The sequence below is a fragment of the Rhinolophus ferrumequinum genome, chromosome X, assembly GCF_004115265.2.
Source record: "Rhinolophus ferrumequinum isolate MPI-CBG mRhiFer1 chromosome X, mRhiFer1_v1.p, whole genome shotgun sequence".
NCBI lineage: Eukaryota > Metazoa > Chordata > Mammalia > Chiroptera > Rhinolophidae > Rhinolophus > Rhinolophus ferrumequinum.
The window spans coordinates 91,490,015-91,512,157 of NC_046284.1; the positions used below are offsets into that span (position 1 = coordinate 91,490,015).

The 22,143-nt window shown below is 37.1% G+C and overlaps 1 protein-coding gene across 1 annotated transcript in view; it reads left to right on the forward strand.

The window, feature by feature from the left end:
• LOC117017314 (uncharacterized) overlaps positions 1 to 22,143 on the forward strand; it is a 189,074-nt gene that overhangs the window by 15,704 nt on the left and 151,227 nt on the right. Inside the window, exon 2 of the mRNA XM_033097438.1 lies at positions 14,776 to 14,956. Within this exon, the coding sequence (XP_032953329.1) occupies positions 14,776 to 14,956 (181 nt within the window). The remainder of the gene's footprint in view (positions 1 to 14,775; positions 14,957 to 22,143) is intronic.

The window sequence follows — 22,143 nt, forward strand, 5'->3', positions numbered from 1 at the left end:
GCATTTTACGAAAGAGGTTGAAATTTTAAAAAAGAAACAAAAAGAACTTCTGGAGATTAAGAACTCAATAGAAGAAATTAAGAATGAAATACCCAGCTTAGGCAGTAGAGTTGACCAGATGAAGGAAAGAATCAGTGACATCGAAGACAGAAAACTGGAAATTACACAGATGGAAGAACAAAGAGACTTGAAACTTAAAAGAAATGAAAGAACTCTACAAGAACTTTCTGACTCCATCAGAAAGAGCAATATAAGAATAGTGGGCATACCAGAAGGAGAAGAAAGAGAGAAAGGAACAGAGAATATATTCAAAGCAACTGTTGATGAGAACTTCCCAAACTTGTGGACAGAACTGGATCCTGGAATCCAAGAATAAAATAGAACACCTAATTACTTCAATCCCAACAGGCCTTCTACAAGGAACATTGTATTGAAGCTATATAAAATCAACAACAAAGAAAGAATCCTCAAGGCAACCAGGGAAAAGAAGACTGTAACCTACAAAGGAAAGCCCATTAGAATATCATCAGATTTTTCAGCAGAAACTCTAAAAGCCAGGAGGAAGTGGAACCAAATATTCAAACTATTGAAAGAGAGAAATTATGAGACAAGAATAATGTATCCAGCAAAGATATCCTTTAGATATGAAGGAGGAATAAAGACCTTTCCAGACATACAGAAGCTGAGGGAATTTTCTAATACACGACCTGCACTACATGAAATACTAAAGGACGCTATTTGACCACCATCAACAGGGACAGTTTGTGGCAACCAAAACATAAAAAGGGGGAGAATAAAGCTCTGAACCAGAATATGAGAATGGAGAAAGTAAGCGTGCTAAAGAAAATGGAATACTCTAAATATCAAACTTTCTTTTACTTAACCTTAAGGGTAACCACTCCAGAAAAATCCAGAACTGAAATACATACTGTAATAAAAGAAGAAACAGAGGGAAACATCATAGAATACCACCATACAGAAATAATAGACAACAACAAAAAGGCAAAGAAACAAAGGATACATAGCCTTACCAGAAAACTAAAGATAGAATGACAGGAAATCCTCACATATCAATAATCACCGTAAAGGTAAATGGACTGAGCTCACCAATAAAAAGGCATAGAGTAGCAGATTGGATCAAAAAATTAAACCCAACCATATGCTGTATCCAAGAGACACATCTCAGCTACAAGGACAAGCATAGACTCAAAGTGAAAGTGTGGAAATTGACACTCCAAGCAAATGATACCCAGAGAAAATCAGGTGTAGCCATAATGTTATCAGATGAAACAGACTTCAGGGTGAAAAAGATAACAAGAGACAAAGACGGACATTTCATAATGTTAAAGGGGACTATACAACAAGAACACATAAGAGTCATCAATATTTATGCCCCCAATCAGGGAGCACCGAAATATACCAAGCAAATACTAACACAACTAAAGGGAGAAATTGACCAAAACACAATTATACAAGGGGACCTAAATACATCACTGACAGCTACGGATACATCATCCAAACAGAAAATGAATAACGAAATAGCAGCCCTAAATGACACATTAGATGAAATGGATATAATTGACATATATAGAGCACTTCATCCTAAAACATCACACTATACATTCTTTCCTAGTGTACATGGAACATTCTCAAGGATAGACTATATATTGGGACATAAAATAAGCCTCAGCAAATTTAACATTATTGAAATCATACCAAGCATATTCTCTGATCAGAAGGCTTTGAAATTGGATATCAACTGCAAAAAGAAAGCAGGAAAAAACACAAAGACATGGAGATTAAACAAGGTACTTTTAAAGAATGACAGGGTCAAAGAAGAAATTAGAGGAGAGATCAAAAGATACATAGAAACAAATGACAATGAAAATACATCCTACCAAAATTTTTGGGATGCAGCGAAAGCAGTTTTAAGAGGGAAATTTATATCATTACAGATCTATCTCAAGAAACAAGAAAAATCCCAAATAAATAACCTCAGGTTACACCTTGAAGAACAAGAAAAAGAAGAACAAGTGAAACCAAAGGTCAGCAGAGGAAAGGAAATAACAAAAATCAGAGCAGAACTAAATGAAATAGAGAACAAAAAGACAATAGAAAACATTAATGTGACAAAGAGCTGGTTCTTTGAAAAGATTAACAAATTGACAAACCGTTGGCTAGACTCACTAAGATAAAAAGAGACAAGACATTAATTAACAAAATCAGAAATGAAAAAGGGGAAGTTATCACGGACAACACAGAAATACAAAGGATCATCCAACAATACTATGAAGGACTATATGCGACCAAAATCAATAACGTAGAAGAAATGGACAAGTTCTTAGAAACATATAGCCATCCAAGGCTGAACCATGAAGAACTGGAAAATCTAAACAGACCGATCACCAGTAATGAAATTGAATCAGTCATCCAAAACCTTCCCAAAAGCAAAAGGCCGGGTCCAGATGGCTTCACTAGTGAATTCTACCAAACCTTCAAAGAGGGTCTAATACTAATCCTGCTCAAACTCTTCCAAAAAATTGAAGAAGAGACAGTACTCCCTAACGCATTTTATGAGGCCAACATTACCCTGATACCAAAACCTGGTAAGGACAACACAAAAAAAGAAATCTACACACCAATATCTCCGATGAGTACAGATGCAAAAATCCTAAACAACGTAGTAGCAAATCGAATACAACAATGCACTAAGAAGATCATTCATCACGACCAAGTGGGGTTCATCCCCGGGGCACAAGGATGGTTCAACATCCACAAATCCATCAACGTGATACATCACATAAACAAAATAAAGGACAAACATCATATGATTATATCAATTGATGCAGAAAAAGCATTTGACAAGATACAACATCCATTTATGATTAAAACACTTAATAAAATACGTATAGAAGGAAAATACCTTGACATAATAAAGGCCATATATGACAAGCCCTCAGCTAATCTCATAATTAATGGTGAAAAACTGAAGCCCTTTGATCTACATTCAGGAACACGACAGGGCTGTCCCTTATCACCTCTGCTTTTCAACATAGTGTTGGAAGTCCTTGCCAGAGCAATCAGGCAAGAGAAAAAAATAAAAGGCCTTCAAATTGGGAATGAAGAAGTTAAATTATTACTCTTTGCAGATGACATGATGCTATATACAGAAACCCCTAAAGACTCCACCAAAAAGCTATTAGAAACAATCAACAAATACAGTAATGTTGCTGGCTACAAAATCAACGTTCAAAAGTCCATTGCATTCCTAAATACTAACAATGAAATCTCAGAAAAAGAAATCCAAAAAACAATTTCTTTTGCAATTGCAGCAAAAAGAATAAAATACCTAGGAATAAACTTAACCAAGGATGTGAAACACCTATGTGCTGAAAACTACTTTTTTAAAAGAAATTGAAGAAGACACAAAGAATGGAAAGACATTCCGTGCTCATAGATTAGAAGAAACAACATCGTTAAAATGGCCATATTACCCAAAGCAATATACAGATTTAATGCAATCCCCATCAAAATCCTAATGGCATTTTTTAAAGAAATAGAACAAAAAATCATCAGATTTGTTTGGAACCACTAAAGACCCCGAATAGCCAAAGCAATCTTAATAAAAAAGAACAATACTGGAGGTATCACATTCCCTGTCTTTAGCTTGTACTACAGAGCTACAATAATCAAAACAGCATGGTTTTGGCAGAAAAACAGACACATAGACCAATGGAATAGAATTGAGATCCCAGATATAAAACCACATAAATATGGACAGATAATTTTTAACAAAGAAGCAAAAAACACACAATGGAGAAAAGACAGCCTCTTCAATAAATGGTGCTGGCAGAACTGGATATCCACGTGTAAAAGAATGAAACTGGACTTCTATCTGTCACCATGTACCAAAATTAATTCAAAATGGATCAAAGACTTAAGCATAAACCCTGACACAATAAATTGCATAGAAGAAAACATAGGTACTAAACTTATGGACCTTGGATTCAAAATCATTTTATAAATTTGACTCCAAAGGCAAGGGAAGTAAAAGCTAAAATAAATGAATGGGACTACATGAAACTTCAAAGCTTCTGCACAGCAAAAGAAACCATCGACAATACAAAGAGGCAAACAATTGAATGGGAGAAGATTTTTGCAAACAGTGCCTCCGATAAGGGGCTAATATCCAAAGTATACAAGGAACTCTTGCAACTCAACAACAAATATGCAAACAACCCAATTGAAAAATGGGCAGATGACCTGAAAAGACATTTTTCCAAAGAGGACATACAAATGGCAAATAGACATGAAAAAATGCTCAACATCACTAATCATCAGAGAAATGCAAATGAAAACCACAATGAGATATCATCTCACCCCAGTCAGAATGGCTATCATCAACAAGACAAATAGTAACAAGTGTTGGAGACACTGTGGAGAGAAAAGTACCCTCATACACTGTTGATGGGAATGCAGACTGGTTCAGCCGCTCTGGAAGGCAGTGTGGATGTTCCTCAAAAAGTTACGAATAGAATTACCATATGACCCAGCAATCCCTCTCCTGGGTATGTACCCAAAAAATCTGAAAACATTTATACATAAAGACACGTGTGCTCCAATGTTTATTGCAGCTTCATTAACGGTGGCCAAGTCATGGAAACAACCAAAATGTCCTTCAATAGGTAAACGGATAAAGAAGTTGTGGTATATATACACAATGGAATACTATTCGGTGGTAAGAAAAGATGAAATAGGATCATTTGTGACAACATGGATGGATCTTGAGAGTATAATGCTAAGCAAAATAGGTCAGAGAGAAAAAGCAGAGAACCATGATTTCACTGATAGTGTATATAAACCTAAACAAGACAAGAAGAAGAGAAACAAATGAGAAACAAAAACTCATAGACACAGACAATAGTTTAGTGGTTACCAGAGGGTAAGGGGGTGGGGAGTGGGAGATGAGGGTAAGGGGGATCAAATATATGGTGATGGAAGGAGAACTGACTCTGGGTGGTGATCACACAATGGGATTTATAGATGATGTAATACAGAATTGTACACCTGAAATCTTTGTAATTTTACTAACTACTGTCACCCCAATAAACTTTAAAAAGTATTTTAGAGAACATCGAAGATTTTGGCTAAAGTTAAAAAAAAAAAAAACATACTGATCATACCTAGTGTTGGCAAGGCTGCAAAGCAACTGAAACTCTCATATGTTGCTGGTGGGAATGCATGATGACATAGCCAATCTGAAAAACAGTTTGGCAATTTCTCATAAATTTAAACATACATTTGCCATATGTGCCAGCAATCTCACCACTAGGTATTTATGTCAGAGAATTGAAACTTATGTTTTCACAAAATCTTGTATATGAACATTTATAGCAGAATTATTTGTAGTTGTCAAAATCTGGAAACAACCCAAATATCCCTCATTAAGTGAATGAATAAACACATTGTTGTAGCTGCAATAATAAGAAACAAACTATTGATAGCTGCAGTAACATGAATGAATCTCAACTATATTATGCTAATTAAAAGAAACTACTTTCAAAAGGTTACATACTATGATTCCATCGTATGGCATGCTCTAAAAGTCTAAATTATAGGGTTGGGGAACCATCATATTTCCCAGAAATTATGGGTAAGAGAAGTATTTGACTGCAAAGATATAGCAGTAGGGAATTTTGGGGAGTGTTGTAGTTGTTCTATATCCCATTAGCCGTGGTTACAAAAATCTATGCAAGTGTTAAAATTCAAAAGTGAGTTTTATTATATGTAACTTAAAATAATAACATGAAATAATAAATAAGTCTGAGCTACTGATATTTTAATAAATCCAATAAAGATAATTTAAAAAGAAAGTCAAGCAAAGTAGGAAAACGGCATTATGGAAGTATATATAGCCATATAGTTGGTCCTAGTTGCCTCTTTTTAAATTTTTTATTAGTTTCAGGTACATAAAACAACATAGTGATTAGACATTTATATACCTTACAAAGTAATAACCCCAAAAAGTCTATTACCTATCTGACATGATAATTATTAGAATATTATTGACTATATTCCCTATGTTATACTATATATCTCCATGACTATTATAGTTGGCATTCAATACTATTTTATATTAGTTTCAGGGTACAGCATACTGGTTAGACATTTATATAATTTATGAAGTGATTCCCACAATAAATCTAGTACCCATCTGACATTAAACATAGTTTTTACAATTTTACTGACTATATTCCCCATACAGTACTTTACATCCCCAGGATTCTTTTGTAACTACCAATTTGTACTCCTTAATCCCTTCACCTTTCTCACCCAAACCTCCTCCCATCTAGTAACCATCAGTTTGCTCTCTGTATCTATGGGTCTGTTTCTGTTTTGTTTGTTCATTTATTTTGTTCTTTAGATTCCACATATAAGTAACATCACACGATTTTGTCTTTAAGCCAGTGTCTCTTAAAGAGAAAGGGTCTATTTCCTTTTGCTTAACATGTCTTCCTTATTTTCAAGTAATAATAATTATAATATTCTAACATTGCTGTTACTGACCTAGATATGTTCATAAAATGAAGGCTACCAGCTTGTTAAAATCATTTCTAAAAACTTAATTGACTGACAGTAAATTAAATCTATTGCAGAGTCAATCTAATTATGTGGAAACCCATCATTAAGATGACCATAAAACCCTTGAGTCAAAAAATGGAAAATTCAGAGGCCATGTATAGACATGATCTGGCATTAAAGAAAATCTGTTTTGTCAGATAGTGTCTCAATCTTTTGCATATTTGTAAGGGTAACGATTTTTTTCATTTCTGTAATTGTGACTTTAATTTCTGAAAGTAACCAAACATTACAATTTTAAAAGGGTTTCCAAGCAACTATATGAATTCTTCCCAATCCAGAGGATGAAAATATTTGTAGTGAATCCAGTTTGAATAATGTGGTGACCTTGTTTTTGCACTTAGCAAAGATGGTTTCATCAATCACAGGAAATGACACTTCTGACAGAAAGAAAATAAGATGTAAATTAGCTAGAGTAGAGAACAGAGCAGTGACTATTCCATTTGGAATAAGAAAGGCTCAGAAAAGCAAATTGTCATGGAAGAGTTATGATTCTATCGCAGTTTCATCACCTAATTTCCAAATGACTTGCAGGCTTCCTTCCAATTATGAAATCTGCGTTATTTGACTTGTTAGAACTGGCCTACAGGAGAGAGAATCATTTGGCAAAGGCTGAAAGGAAGCAACCTTTTAGGAATCTGGTGCTTCTCCCTAAATAAGCATTGTTCAATAGATATATAATGTTAGCCACATATATTTTCAATTTTCTTTTTTTGTTTTGTTTTTACAGACATGATTTATAAATTTTTATTGAAGGATAGTACTCATAGATAAAAATGGACAGATCATATGCATACAGCTAAATACATTTTTTGCAATGAGAATATACACATTTAACCACAAGTCAAGAACCCTCCCTTGTGATGTCTCCCAGAAATCACCACCCAAAACATAATCACTATTCTGACTTGCATCACCATAGATTTGCTTTGCCTTCTTTTGAACTTTATACAAATGGAATCATAGAATATGTCCTTTTTGGGTGTGATTTCTCTTATTCAATATTTTATTTGTGACATGCATCCCTGTGGAACTGGGAGGTTTATTTGCATGCTTCCATAACATTCCATTGTAACAGCAGCAGGGTTTCTCATATACTTTTGTGGAACTGTGAATTTGTATACCTAACTTGAAAAACTGCCTCCTAGTATCTAATGAAGTTGAATATATTCATACCCAGAACCAACAATTCTACTCCTAAAAGTATGCACAAAAGAAATGCATATATATATGCATATTCCCCACCCAACCTCCCCAAAAAAACTTGTAGACAAAAACTTGTATACAAATTTTCTTATAGTCACACTAAAAAGTTAAAAAAAAAAACCAGGTAGGATTCATTTTTTTTTAATTTATTGGGTGACAATTGTTCATAAAATTACATAGGTTTCAGGTGTACAATTCTGTATTACATCACCTATAAATCCTATTGTGTGTTCACTACCCAGAGTCAGTTCTCCTTCTATCACCATATATTTGATCCCCCTAATGTTCATCTCCCACCTCCCACCCCCCTTACCCTATGGTAACCACTAAACTATTGTCTGTGTCTATGAGTTTCTGTTTCTCATTTGTTTCTCTTGTTCTTTTGTTGTTTTTGGTTTATACACCACACTATCAGTGAAATCATCTGGTTCTCTGCTTTTTCTGTCTGACTTGTTTCGCTTAACATTGTAATATCAAGATCCACCCATTTTGTCACAAATGTTCCTATGCCATCTTTTCTTACTGCCGAATAGTATTCCATTGTGTATATATACCACAACTTCTTTATTCATTCATCTATTGAAGGACATTTCGGTTGTTTCCATGTCTTCGCCACCGTACACAAAGCTGCAATGAACATTGGAGCACACGTGTCTTTATGTGTAGATGTTTTCAGATTTTTGAGTAGATACCCAGGAGAGGGATTTCTGGGTCATATGGTAATTCTATTCGTAATTTTTTGAGGAACCTCCACGCTGCCTTCCATAGCGGCTGAACCAGTCTGCATTCCCACCAACAGTGTATGAGGATTCCTTTTTCTCCACAGCCTCTCCAACACTTGTTACTATTGGTCTTGTTGATGATAGCCATTCTAACTGGGGTGAGGTGATATCACATTGTGGTTTTTATTTGCATTTCTCTGATGATTAGTGATGTTGAGCATCTTTTCAGATCTCTATTTGCCATTTGTATGTCCTCTTTGGAGAAATGTCTCTTCAGGTCCTCTGTCCATTTTCCAATTGGGTTGTTTGTATTTTTGTTGTTGAGTTGCATGAGTTCCTTGTACATTTTGGATATTAGCCCCTTATTGGAGGCACTGTTCGCAAAAATCTTCTCCCATTCAGTTGGTTGCCTCTTTATTTTGTCGATGGTTTCTTTTGCTGTGTAGAAGCTTTAAGTTTCATAGAGTCTCATTCGTTTATTTTAGCTTTTACTTCCCTTGCCTTTGTAGTCAAATTCATAAAATCTCTTTGAACCCAAGGTCCATAAGAGTAGTGCCTAAGTTTTCTTCTATGAAGTTTATTGTTTCAGGTCTTATGCTTAAGTCTTTGATCCATTTTGAATTAATTTTGGTACATGGTGACAGATAGCAGTCCAGTTTCATTCTTTTGCCCATGCCTATCCAATTCTCCCAGCATCATTTATTAAAGAGGCTGTCTTTTCTCCATTGTATGTTTTTTGCTTCTTTGTTAAAAATTATCTGTTCATATTTATGTGGCTTTATTTCTGCGTTCTCAATTCTATTCCATTGGTCTATGTGTCTGTTTTTCTGCTAATACCATGCTTTTTTGATGTAGCCTTATAGTACTAGCTAAAGTCAGGGAGTGTGATACCTCCAGGATTGTTCTTTTTTCTTAAGATTGCTTTGTCTATTCGGGGTCTTTTGTGGTTCCAAACAAATCTGATGATTTTTTGTTCTATTTCCTTAAAAAATGCCTTTGGGACTTTGATGGGGATTGCATTAAATCTGTATGTTCCTTTGGGTAATATGGCCATTTTAACTATATTGATTCTTCCAATCCATGAGCACGAAATATCTTTCCATTTCTTTGTGTCTTCTTCAATTTCTTTCAAAAATGTCATAGTTTTAAGCATACAGGTGTTTCAAATCCTTGGTTAAGTTTATTCCTAGGTATTTTATTCTTTTTGCTGCAATTGCAAAAGGACTTTCTTTTTGTATTTCTTTTTCTGAGATTTCATTGTTAGTATATAGGAATGCAATCGACTTTTGTATGTTGATTTTGTAGCCGGCAACTTTACTGTATTAGTTGATTGTTTCTAATAGCTTTTTGGTGGAGTCTTTAGGGTTTTCTATATATAGCATCATGTCATCTGCAAAGCGTAATAATTTGACTTCTTCATTCACAATTTGGATGCCTTTTATTTCTTTCTCTTGCCTGATTGCTCTGGCAAGGACTTCCAACACTATGGAAAACAGTATGGAGGTATCTCAAAAATCTGAAAATGGAACTACCCTATGATCCAGTAATTCCACTCCTAGGTATCTACCTGGAGAAATCCAAAACTCCAATTCAAAAATCTTTATGCACTCCTACGTTTATTGCAGCACTATACATAATAGCTAAAACATGGAAACAACCGAAATGCCCATCGGTAGATGACTGGATTAAGAAACTGTGGTACATTTATACAATGGAGGATTACGCAGCCATAAAGAAGAAAGAAATCTTACCATTTGCAACAACATGGATGGAACTAGAGAACATTATGTTAAGTGAAATAAGTCAGACAGAGAAAGATAAGTACCATATGATCTCACTTATTGCGGAATCTAAAGAAAAGAATAAGTGAATGAACTAATCAGAAACAGTTTTGCAGACAAAGAGGATAAACTGAGGGTTGCCAGATGGGCAGGGGGGTGGGCGTAAGGGGGAAGGTGCGGGGATTATAAAACAATCAGTAACCACAAGATGGCCATGGGGTTTTGAAAATTAATCTGGGGAACATAATTTAGTAGTTACCAGAGGGTAAGGGGGTTGGGGGGTGGGAGATGAGGGTAAGGGGGATCAAATATATGGTGATGGAAGGAGAACTGACTCTGTGTGGTGAACACACAGTGTAATTTATAGATGATGTGATACAGAATTGTACACCTGAAATCTATGTAATTTTACTAACAATTGTCACCCCAATAAATTAAAAAAAAAAAAAAAAGCAGAGGTGATAGGGGACCGCCCTGTTGTATTCCTCAACGTAGAGCAAAGGGCTTCAGTTTTTCACCATTAATTATGAGATTAGCTGAGGGTTTGTCATATATGGACTTTATTATGTTTAGGGATTTACCTTCTATAGCTATTTTATTAAGTGTTTTAATCATAAATGGATGTTGTATCTTGCCAAATGCTTTTTCTGGATCAATTGATATAACCATATGATTTTTGTCCTTTATTTTCTTTATGTGATGTATTACACTGATGGATTTGCGGATGTTGAACCATCCTTGTGCCATGGGGATGAACCCCACTTGGTCGTGATGAATAACCTTTTTAATGCATTGTTGTATGCGATTTGGTAGAATTTTGTTTAGGATTTTTGCATCTATATTCATCAGAGATATTGGTCTGTAGTTTTCTTTTTTTGTGTTGTCCTTACCAGTTTTTGGTATCAGGGTAATGTTGGCCTCATAAAATGAGTTAGGGCGTAGTGTCTCTTCTTCAATTTTTTGGAATACTTTGGTCAGGATTGGTATTAGATCCTCTTTGAAGGTTTGGTAGAATTCACTAGTGAAGCCATCTGGTCCCGGACTTTTGCTTTTGGGAAGGTTGTGGATGACTGATTCAGTTTCGTTACTGGTGATCAGTCTGTTTAGATTTCCCAGTTCTTCATGGGTCAGCCTTGGAAGACTATATGTTTCTAAGAACTTGCCCATTTCTTCTAGGTTATTGAATTTGTTGGCATATAGTCCTTCATAGTATTTTTGGATGATTCTTTGTATTTCTGTGGTGTCCGTGATAACTTCCCCTTTTTCATTTCTGATTTTGTTAATTAGTGTCTTCTCTCTTTTTATCTTAGTGAGTCTAGCCAAGAGTTTGTCAATTTTGTTAATCTTTTGACAGAACCAGCTCTGTGTCATGTTAATTTTTTCCATTGCCTTTTTGTTCTCTATTTCATTTAGTTCTGCTCTGATTTTTGTTATTTCCTTTCTTCCACTGACGTTAGGTTTCATTTGTTCTTCTTTTTCTAGTTCTTAAGTTGTAACATGAGGTTATTTATTTGGGATTTTTCATGTTTCTTGAGACAGACGTGTAATGATATAAATTTCCCTCTTAAAACTGCTTTTGCTGCATCCCAAAAATTTTGGTAGGATATATTTTCTTGTCATTTGTTTTCTATGTATCTTTTGATCTCTCCTCTAATTTCTTCTTTGACCTAGTCGTTCTTTCAAAGTATGTTGTTTAATCTCCACGTATTTGTGTTTTTTCCTGCTTTCTTTTTGCAGTTGATATCCAATCTCAAAGCCTTGTTATCAGAGAATATGCTAGGTATGATTTCAATATTTTTAAATTTGCTGAGGCCGATTTTATATCCCAATATATGGTCTAACCATGAATGTTCCATGTACACTAGAAAAAAATGTGTAGTCTGATATTTTAGGATGAAGTGCTCTATACATGTAAATTATGTCCATTTCATCTAATGTGTCATTTAGGGTTACTATTTCTTTATTTATTTTCTGTTTGGATAATCTATCCATAGCTGTCAATGATGTATTTAACTCCCCTAGTATAACTGTATTTTGGTCAACTTCTCCCTTTAGTTCTGTTAGTAGTTCCTTGGTATATCTCGGTGCTCCCTGATTGGGGGCATAAATGTTGATGACTGTTATGTCTTCTTGTTGTATAGTCCCCTTTACCATAATCAAATGTTCATCTTTGTCTCTTGTTACCTTTTAAACCCTGAAGTCTGTTTCATCTGATATCAGTATGGCTACACCTGAATTTCTCTGGATGCCATTTGCTTGGAGTGTCAATTCCACCCTTTCACTTTATGTTTGTCCTTGTAGCTGAGATGTGTCTCTTGGAGACAGTATATGATTGGGTTTATCTTGTTGATCCAATCTGCTACTCTGTACCTTTTTATTGGTGAGTTCAGTCCATTTACATTTAGGATGATTATTGAATATGAAGATATGCTGTCATTCTATCTTTAGGTTTCTAGTAAGTCTGTGTCTCCATGGTTTCTTTGCCTTTTGTTGTTGTCTATTATTTTTGTGTGGTGGTATTCTACTATGTTTCCCTCTGTTTCTTCTTTGATTACAGTATGTATTTCAGTTCTGGATTTTTTTGAGTGTTTACCCTTAAGTTTAAGTAAAAGAAAGTTTTATATTTAGAGTATTCCATTTTCTTCAGGACGCTTACTTTCTCCATTCCCATATTCCGGTTCAGGCCTTTACTCTTCTCCTTTTTATGTTTTTGTTGCCACAAATTGTCCCTGTTGATGGTTGTCGAATAGCCACCTTTAGTATTTCTTGTAGTGCAGGTTGTGTATTAGAAATTACCCTCAGCTTCTGTATGTCTGGAAAGGTCTTTAATCCTCCTTCATATCTAAAGGATATCTTTGCAGGATATATTATTCTTGGCTCATAATTTCAGTCTTTCAATAGTTTGAATATTTAGTTCCACTCCATCCTGGCTTGTAGAGTTTCTGCTGAAAAATCTGATGATAATCTAATGGGCTTTCCTTTATAGCTTACCGTCTTCTTTTCCCTGGCTGCCTTGAGGATTCTTTGTTTGGCGTTGATTTTAGACAGCTTTAATACAATGTACCTTGGAGAAGTCCTGTTGGGATTGAGGTAATTAGGTGTTCTATTTGCTTCTTCGATTTGAGGATCCAGTTCTGTCCATAAGTTTGGGAAGCTCTCATCGACAACTTGTTTGAATGTCTTCTCTGTTCCCTTCTCTCTTTCTTCTCCTTCTGGTATTCCCATTATTCTTATATTTCTCTTTCTGATGGAGTCATTAAGTTCTTGTAGAATTCTTTCTGTTCTTTCAAGTCTCAAGTCTCTTTCTTCTTCCACCCGTGTCATTTCCAGATTTCTATGTTCGATGTCACTGATTCTTTCCTCCATCTGGTCAACTCTACTACCTATGCTGGTTATTTCATTCTTAATTTCTTCTATTGAGTTCTTAATCTTCAGAAAGTCCATTTGGATCTTTTTTAAAATTTCAATCTCTTTCGTAAAATGCTCATGTTTTCTTTGATTGTGTTTCTGAGTTCATTAAACTGCCTTTCTGTGTTTTCTTGCATCTCATTGAGTTTTTTCAGAACTGCAATCTTGAATTCTTTGTTATTTCAGTCACACATTTCTGTATCTTTAAGTTCCTTTTCTGTAGACTTTTACTTACTTTCTGAGCTGTCTTTTTGCCTTGGTTATTCATGGCAATTACTGATTTATTATTTCTCTTCCTAGACATCTACAGGAGTGGCTTCTGTAACAGGTTGATAGGAAGAGTTCTTTCTTTTGTTTTCAGTACTTGTTGGTAAAATGTTTTATTTTCTCTCCGACTGCAGCCTTTTTTTCTCTCTGACACTGTAGTGCTATGTTTTCTCTACACTATTCCAGCTTCTCACACAATGGGGGGATTCCCTGGGAGATGGGCTTCCCCTCTGTTAATAGGTGTAGTGTCCGTGTGGGTATGCGGAGAGCTTTTGAAGTTCCAAAGCTCTTCCTGCACCAGATTCAGAGCCCGTGTGTTTCATCAGTTCTGTTTAGTTTTGGAGGGATCTGCCCATATAGGTGGGGACAGGGGCAGGGTGAATTGTGAGAGGTGGCCCAGAGCAATGGCGGCCACCACCACCACAGCCAGTCCTGATTCCACAGCTCCCTCTCCTTTGCCGGTACTAGTTGGGCTGCAAGTCTGTGTCTACAGTCCGCAGTTCTCAGAACAGCAAACATTCTGTTCTTTTGATTTGACACTTCCACCGTTCCGCTTCTAGCACTGGGCATGTGGGTGCGGGGTGAGCCCTGGGAGGGTAGTGAGGGGGCAGCTAGTCTCAGTGCCTAAGGCTTTCATCTCTGCTTGGCAGTGGTGGTCCAATCCACCATTTTCAGCCTTCTTCCCTCAGTCCTTTCTCCAAGGTGTCTGCCGTGAACGTTGGTCTTAGCCGTGCCATATGCTGTCCCCTCAGTCCCGCGGGCCATAAACGGAGCCCCAGCTGTCGGAGTTCTTCCCTCTCCCACAGCTGCGGCAGCTCTGGGATGCTGCGAGCTCAGAGCACTGAGCCAGGTCTGCGTCTTGCGCCTGCGCGGCTCCGTCTCCTCACCTCTCCTCTCCCTCCTCACCTGCTCGTGCGACTCGCCCACCTTTAGGTGAATTCAGTAGTGGGCCTCCTCGTGTTGCCTGTCCGCTGTGCAGGGAGTCCTCCGTGGAGCTGTAGTTGCTCGACCAGTTGCAAATTCCAGGGAAGACCCACAGAGGCCCACCTCATGCCGCCATTAATTTTAATAATATGTTTTATTTAATCCAATATATCCAAAATAGTATTATTTCAACATTCAATCAATATAACAATTATTAATGGATTTAACTTTTTTCATACTGAGTTTTCAAAAGCCAGTGTATTATTTTATACTTATGGTACATCTTAATTAAGAGTAGTCACATTTGAAGTACTCAGTAGGTACATGTAGCTAATGTCTACCATATTGAGCAGTGCAGCTCTAATGAGCTTTTATACCTATGGAAAATGAAAGGCAGGATCATTTGTTTTGTTTGGTCTTTGTAACTAAGCATAGATATTTAGAAGAGAAGAAAGACTTGAAGAAAGTTGAGAAAACTGACGTCCCCAAAAAAGATGATAAAATATATAACTGGGCTTTAGTACAATTCATGTTATTGTTTAACTTTAATAAGGGTCACAACAAATAGGCCATATGTTCTTGTTCCTTTGAAAATAAGCTGAAAACTCACTTGCACCATGAAACGTTTCCTTATAAGACCCATCTCTTTACACACCAATTGGTCACTTGACCTTTGTCTTTTTATCTCTTCATTTTCTGTCCTGGCAGTCAATAGAACAGACACAGGATATATAATAGGAGTCTCCACATCCCCATAATTGGAACCTAGACTTAAGCACTTGATAGGCACTTTCTAGCTTCCCATGTTGGCCCAATCCATGGCACAGAGCTTCTACCTAGAAGTTTCTTCTGAACACCCCGGAATATCTCAGCATCTATTTCCATTTCTTTGGAATGGAAATGTGAAGTAGTTTGCTTTGAGCAAACTACTTGCTCGAAGTAGTTTCTCTCTTGATGCTGATGATTGCCTAAAGCATGTCCAAACTTGCTCTGTCAGCTCTGGCATGGGTCTGCACAGGTGTTCTTGCTGAGGCTATTCTCTACAGCTGGTTCAGTTTGCCAAATTTCCATTTCTTCCTGTTGGAGGTCCCACCAATCAACCCCCTAAGTCTACACCAGCCCACTAACAATATGAAAACTTGCTAGGTATATACATTGAGCAAATAAGTTAGCCCCAAATTTCACATTTATAATGTAGGAGTAAATAATATTTGCCTTACATGGTTATTATGTACATCAATGAGACAACGCATAAGGAAATGCCTTTTAATGTATAAAAAGCTAAGTAAGTGTTAGTAATTAAGTTTGCTTAGTACTTACTAACCTCATGACACTGTACTCATAAGTAACAATCTAACAATCATCAACATTGTAGATACAGCATTTACATTCTTAAAACTTTTATATAACACTCCTTGAATGGGAGTATAAGATTTCATTTAACTAATTGTTGCAAAGGGAATTTTTAAAAAGTTTAACAGAGAGGCAGAAGGAAGATGAGAAACAAGATTATTGAAGTCAAGAGCACCATATATGACTTTCATACTTGGGGATTGATCGTTTTGCCATGTTGTATTTCCATAAACTCCTTTAATCAAGTTTACATTCTATAGTTAATACTTCAGATGGCAAGTCTAACTAAAAGTGTGAAAATTACGTTTTTATTCTTGGGAAAGCTTTGGAGCAACCTGGGTTATAGTCAACATTGCAAAAGAAAATAGTCTCTTCTATAATTTCCATAGAAAGAAATGCCAGCAAGCACAAATTATTTGGGTAATGAGACAGGAGATTTATAAGCCACCTCATCAAATAAAAACTGTAAAAAGCCAGATTCAGAGTTGATGTCATGGTATTTGCATCCCAACCAAAACTAGACATACTCATAGACTCACCTGTGCTCCTGATAGTATAAGACTTGAAAGAAGAAACTATTTCAACTCCTTTTAGAAGTAATTGATTATCAGAGAAGTTAAAACCAACTTAACACATGGAAATTCCTAAATTCATATTTTATTAGAGAATGGTATAAGGAGGTTTACTGGCTTCTTGTATAACTTATATAAGACTCAGTCACTGAATATGCTGGGACATCGAAGATGGTTCAACAGGGGATAAACTATTCTTAAGGGCAAAGCCTGAACTGACGACACTAACTCAGCAGAGAAGACTACCGGGCTACCCAACAGGCAAATCACCTTACCCATGGCAGTGCAGCAGACTGGCTCAATATAAACTAGTGCTCCTTACCAATGGGGTCTATTCAAGTATGTGGCTAAGGTGAGACATGTAGTCATGTTGCATTAGTGCCTGGCAGGAGAAATTTTATTGCAAGTGGCTTAAATAAAGACTTTAATTAAGGTATACTTACAAAATTGTGAGAATGAAGGACGCAAACATGGGACACTGAGTCACCCAGAGACTAGCAACAGCAGGAAGCCATTACCATCCTTAGGCCTCTAGGTGAGGAGAGCTGGAGCCTTGGAGAAGGGGCCTGCTAGTGAGAGCAATAAGCCAGGAGAGATGGCACTGGTACCACAGCTGAACTCTAATGGAATGCCAGAACCTTCATTGGCCTAACCCAGGGTCAGCAAACATTTTCTATAAAGGGACAGGTAGTAAATATTTTAGGCTTTGTGAGCCATATAAGCGGTGTTATGACTACTCACCTGTGCTATTGTAGCATGAAAATAGCCATAGACATAGGTAAATGAATGAGCATGGCTGTGTTCCAACAAAGCATTGTCTACAAAAGCAGACAGTGGGCTGGATTTAACCTGTGGGTCAAAATTTAACCCAACGGGAGACCAGGCAAAACAGTATGTCAGAATCAGCCTCCAGTAACACAGAACAAGGCAGACAAGCAGGGAGAGAATGGTTCCAGGGCCAGGGGAAAGACACAGAGAAAAACAGGCACACAATTCTTCAGGTGGCATATTTGGGGTACAGTAAGAACCTTTACATGGGATATGGAGAGCAATGTCCACTGCCAAAGATAAAGGGGGTGACCTAGAAGGATCAGAGGAGGGAGCAAAGGATCTGGGAAGGATTAATAAAGTGATCTGGAGCTCAAGATGGCATCCAGACCTAAAACAGAAAATCATCTCCCAAGTCAGGAATCAAGCCAGAAAATCAGCCACCCAACTGAGGCCTGCATGAGGGAACTGACAAGGAATGCTGTAGCTGAGTGAGCCCAGGGATGCTTGGGGTTCATGTGAGACCAGTGTTTCTGACTTCCTAACAGTTACTCATCTTTGGGATTCATCAATAAGAAATCAGAATCCCCTGGTATACTCAAGAATACCCCTATGTTCATTACAGCACTATTCACAATAGCCAAGATATGGAAACAACTGAAATGCCTATTGATAGACAATGGGATAAAGAAACTGTGGTACATTTATACAATGGAGTATTACTCAGCCATAAAAAAAGAATGAACTCTTATAGTTTGCAATAACATGGATGGACTTAGAGAATATTATGCTAAGTGAAATAAGTCTGACAGAGGAAGACAAATACCATATGATTTTACTTATATGTGGAATCTAAAGAACAGAATAAACAAACACAACAGAAATAGACTCAGAGATACAGAGAACAAACTGATGGTTGCTGGATGGGAGCAGGGGATGGGGAAGAAGGTGAAGGGATTAGAAAGTACAAATTAGTAGTCACAATATAGTCACGGGCATATGAAATACAGTATGGGAAATATAATCCATAATGTTACATAGATTATGTAAGGTGCCAGATGGGTACAGGACTTATCAGGGGGATCACTTCATAAGCTATGTAGATGCCTGACCACTGCACTATACACCTGCAGCTGAAGTAGAATAATATTGAATGTCAAATATATATATATACATATATATATATATGTATATATATATATATATATATATATACAAATACATATATATACATATTCATAGAAATGTCAACTATATATATACATATACATATATTCACGGGATGTAAAGTACAGCATAGGGAATATAGTCAATGGAATTGTAACAGCTATATACGATGTCAGAGGGATTGTAGATTGGGGAAAGGGGGTTATCACTTTGTGAGGGGTGTAAATGTCTAACTATTACATTTCTTTGTACACTTGAAACTAATAAAAAAAGAATTCTCAAAATCACAAGCTATTTTGAAAATATTTTCGAGAGACGTCATAAAAATGGCGGCATGAGGTGAGCCTTTGTAAATCTGCCCTGGAATTTATAACAAATGGAAGAACTATAACTCCACAAAGGACTCCCTGCAAAGCAGACAGGCAGGACACAGAGGCCCAATACTGAATTCACCTAAAGGTGGGCAAATTGCGCAAGCAGGGGAGGAAGGAAGGGAGAAGTGCAGAGATGGAGACGCGTGGGCACAGGACGCAGACCTAGCTCCCTGCTCCAAGCTCGCTGCATCCTGGAACTACTGCAGCTGCCGGAGAGGGAAGAACTCGGACTGCTAGGGCTCCGTTTATGGCCCACAGGGCTGAGGGGAGAACATATAACATGGCTGAATCCAATGCTCACAGCAGAGACCTTGGAGAAAAGACTGATGGAAGAAGGCTGAAAACAGTGGTTTAAGCTCTCACTGCAGAGCAAACAACGGAAGACTTAGGCACTGAGACTAGCCACACCCTCGCTACACTCCCAGAGCTCGCCCCTCGCATACCTGCCCAGTGCTAGAAGCAGGAGAGTAGCAGTGTCAGATCAAATGAACAGAATATTTGCTGTTCTGAGAACTGTGGACCACAGACACAGATTTGCAGCCCAACTAGTTCCAGCAAAGGGGAAGGAGCTGTGGAAGCAGGACTGGCTGTGGTGGTGGATCCCGCCATTGCTCTGGGCCACCTCTCAAAACTCACCCCACCCCTGGCCACACATATCTGTAAGGATCCCTGCAGGAGTAAACAGAACTGATGAAAAACACGGGCTCTGAATCTGATGCGAGAAGACCTTTGGAACTTCAAAAGCTCTCCGCATACCCACACGGACATTGCACCCTGTGACGCAGGCAAACTATTAACAGCGGAGAAGCCAATCTCCAAGGCTACCCTCTCATTGTGTGAGAAGCTGGAATAGTGCAGAGAAAAAATAGCACTACCGAGTGAGAGAGAAAAAAAGGCTGAAGTCGGAGAGAAAATAAAACATTATACCAAAACGTAATGGAATACAAAAGAAACACCTCTTCCTATCAACCTGTTGCAGAGCCACTCTTGCAGACATCTTGGAAGAGAAATAATGAATCAGTAATTGTGATGAATAAACAAGGCAACAAGACAGCTCAGAAAGAAAGTGAAAAGTTTCCAGAAAAGGAACTTAAAGATATGGAAATATGTGACTTAAATGACAGAGAATTCAAGACTGAAGTTCTGAAAAAACTCAACGAGATGCAAGAAAACACAGAAAGGCACTTTAATGAACTCAGAAGCACAATCAAAGAAAACATGAGCATTTTACGAAAGAGATTGAAATTTTAAAAAAGAACCAAATTGAATTTCTGAAGATTAAGAACTCAACAGAAGAAATTAAGAATGAAATAACCAGCTTAGGTAGTAATGTTGACAGATGGAGGAAAGAATCAGTGACATCGAAGACAGAAACCAGGAAATTACACGGATGGAAGAAGAAAGAGACTTGAGACTTAAAAGAAATGAAATAACTCTACAAGAACTTTCTGAATCCATCAGAAAGAGCAATATAAGAATAACGGGCATAGCAGAAGGAGAAGAAAGAGAGAAGGGACCAGAGAATATATTCAAACAAATTGTTGATGAGAACTTCCCAAACATGTGGACAGAATTGGATCCTCGAATCGAAGAAGCAAATAGAACAGCTAATTACCTCAATCCCAAAAGGCCTTCTCCAAAGCACATTGTATTGAAGCTGTCTAAAATCAACAACAAACAAAGAATCCCCAAGGCAGCCAGGGAAAAGAAGACGTAACCTACAAAGAAAAGCCCATTAGATTATCATCAGATTTTGAGCAGAAAATCTACAAGCCAGGAGGGAGTGGAATCAAATATTCAAACTATTCAAAGAGAGAAATTATGAGCGAAGAAACATGTATCCAGCAAAGATATCCTTTAGATATGAAGGAGGAATAAAGACCTTTCCAGACATACAGAAGCTGAGGGAATTTTCTAATGCACGATCTGCACTACAAGAAATACTAAAGGAGGCTATTAAACCAACATCAACAGGGACAATTTGTGGCAACAAAAACATAAACAAAGGGAGAGTACAGGCCTTAACTGGAATATGGGAATGGAGAAACTAAGCGTGCTGAAGAAAATGGAATACTCTACATATAAAACTTTCTTTTACATAAACTTAAGGGTAACAACTCAAAAAAAATCCAGAACTGAAATATATACTGTAATAAAAGGAGAAACAGAGGGAAACATCATAGAATACAACCACACAGAAGCAATAGACAACATCAAAATGCAAAGGAATAATGGAGATACAGCCTTACCAGAAAACTAAAGATAGAATGACAGGAAATCCTCACATATCAATAATCACCCTAAATGTAAATGGACTGAACTCACCAATAAAAAGGCACAGAGTAGCAGATTGGATCAAAAAACTAACCCCAACCATATGCTGTCTCCAAGAGACCCATCTCAGCTACAAGGACAAGCATAGACTCAAAGTGAAAGGGTGGAAATTGACACTCCAAGCAAATGGCATCCAGAGAAAATCAGGTGTAGTCATACTGATATCAGATGAAACAGACTTCAGGTTGAAAAAGGTAACAAGAGACAAAGATGGACATTTCATAATGTTAAAGGGGACTATACAACAAGAAGACATAACAGTCATCAATTTTTATGCCCCCAATCAGGGAGCACCGAAATATACCAAGCAACTACTAACAGAACTAAAGGGAGAAATTGACCAAAAAACAATTATACTAGAGGACTTAAATACATCATTGACAGCTATGGATAGATCATCCAAACAGAAAATAAATAACGAAATAGCAGCCCTACATGACACATTAGATAAAATGGACATAACTGAAATATATAGAACACTTCATCCTAAAACATCAGACTATACATTTTTTCTAGTGTACATGGAACATTCTGAAGGATAGACCATATACTGGGACATAAAAACAGCCTCAGCAAATTTATGAATATTGAAATCATTCCGAGGATATTCTCTGATTACAAAGCTTTG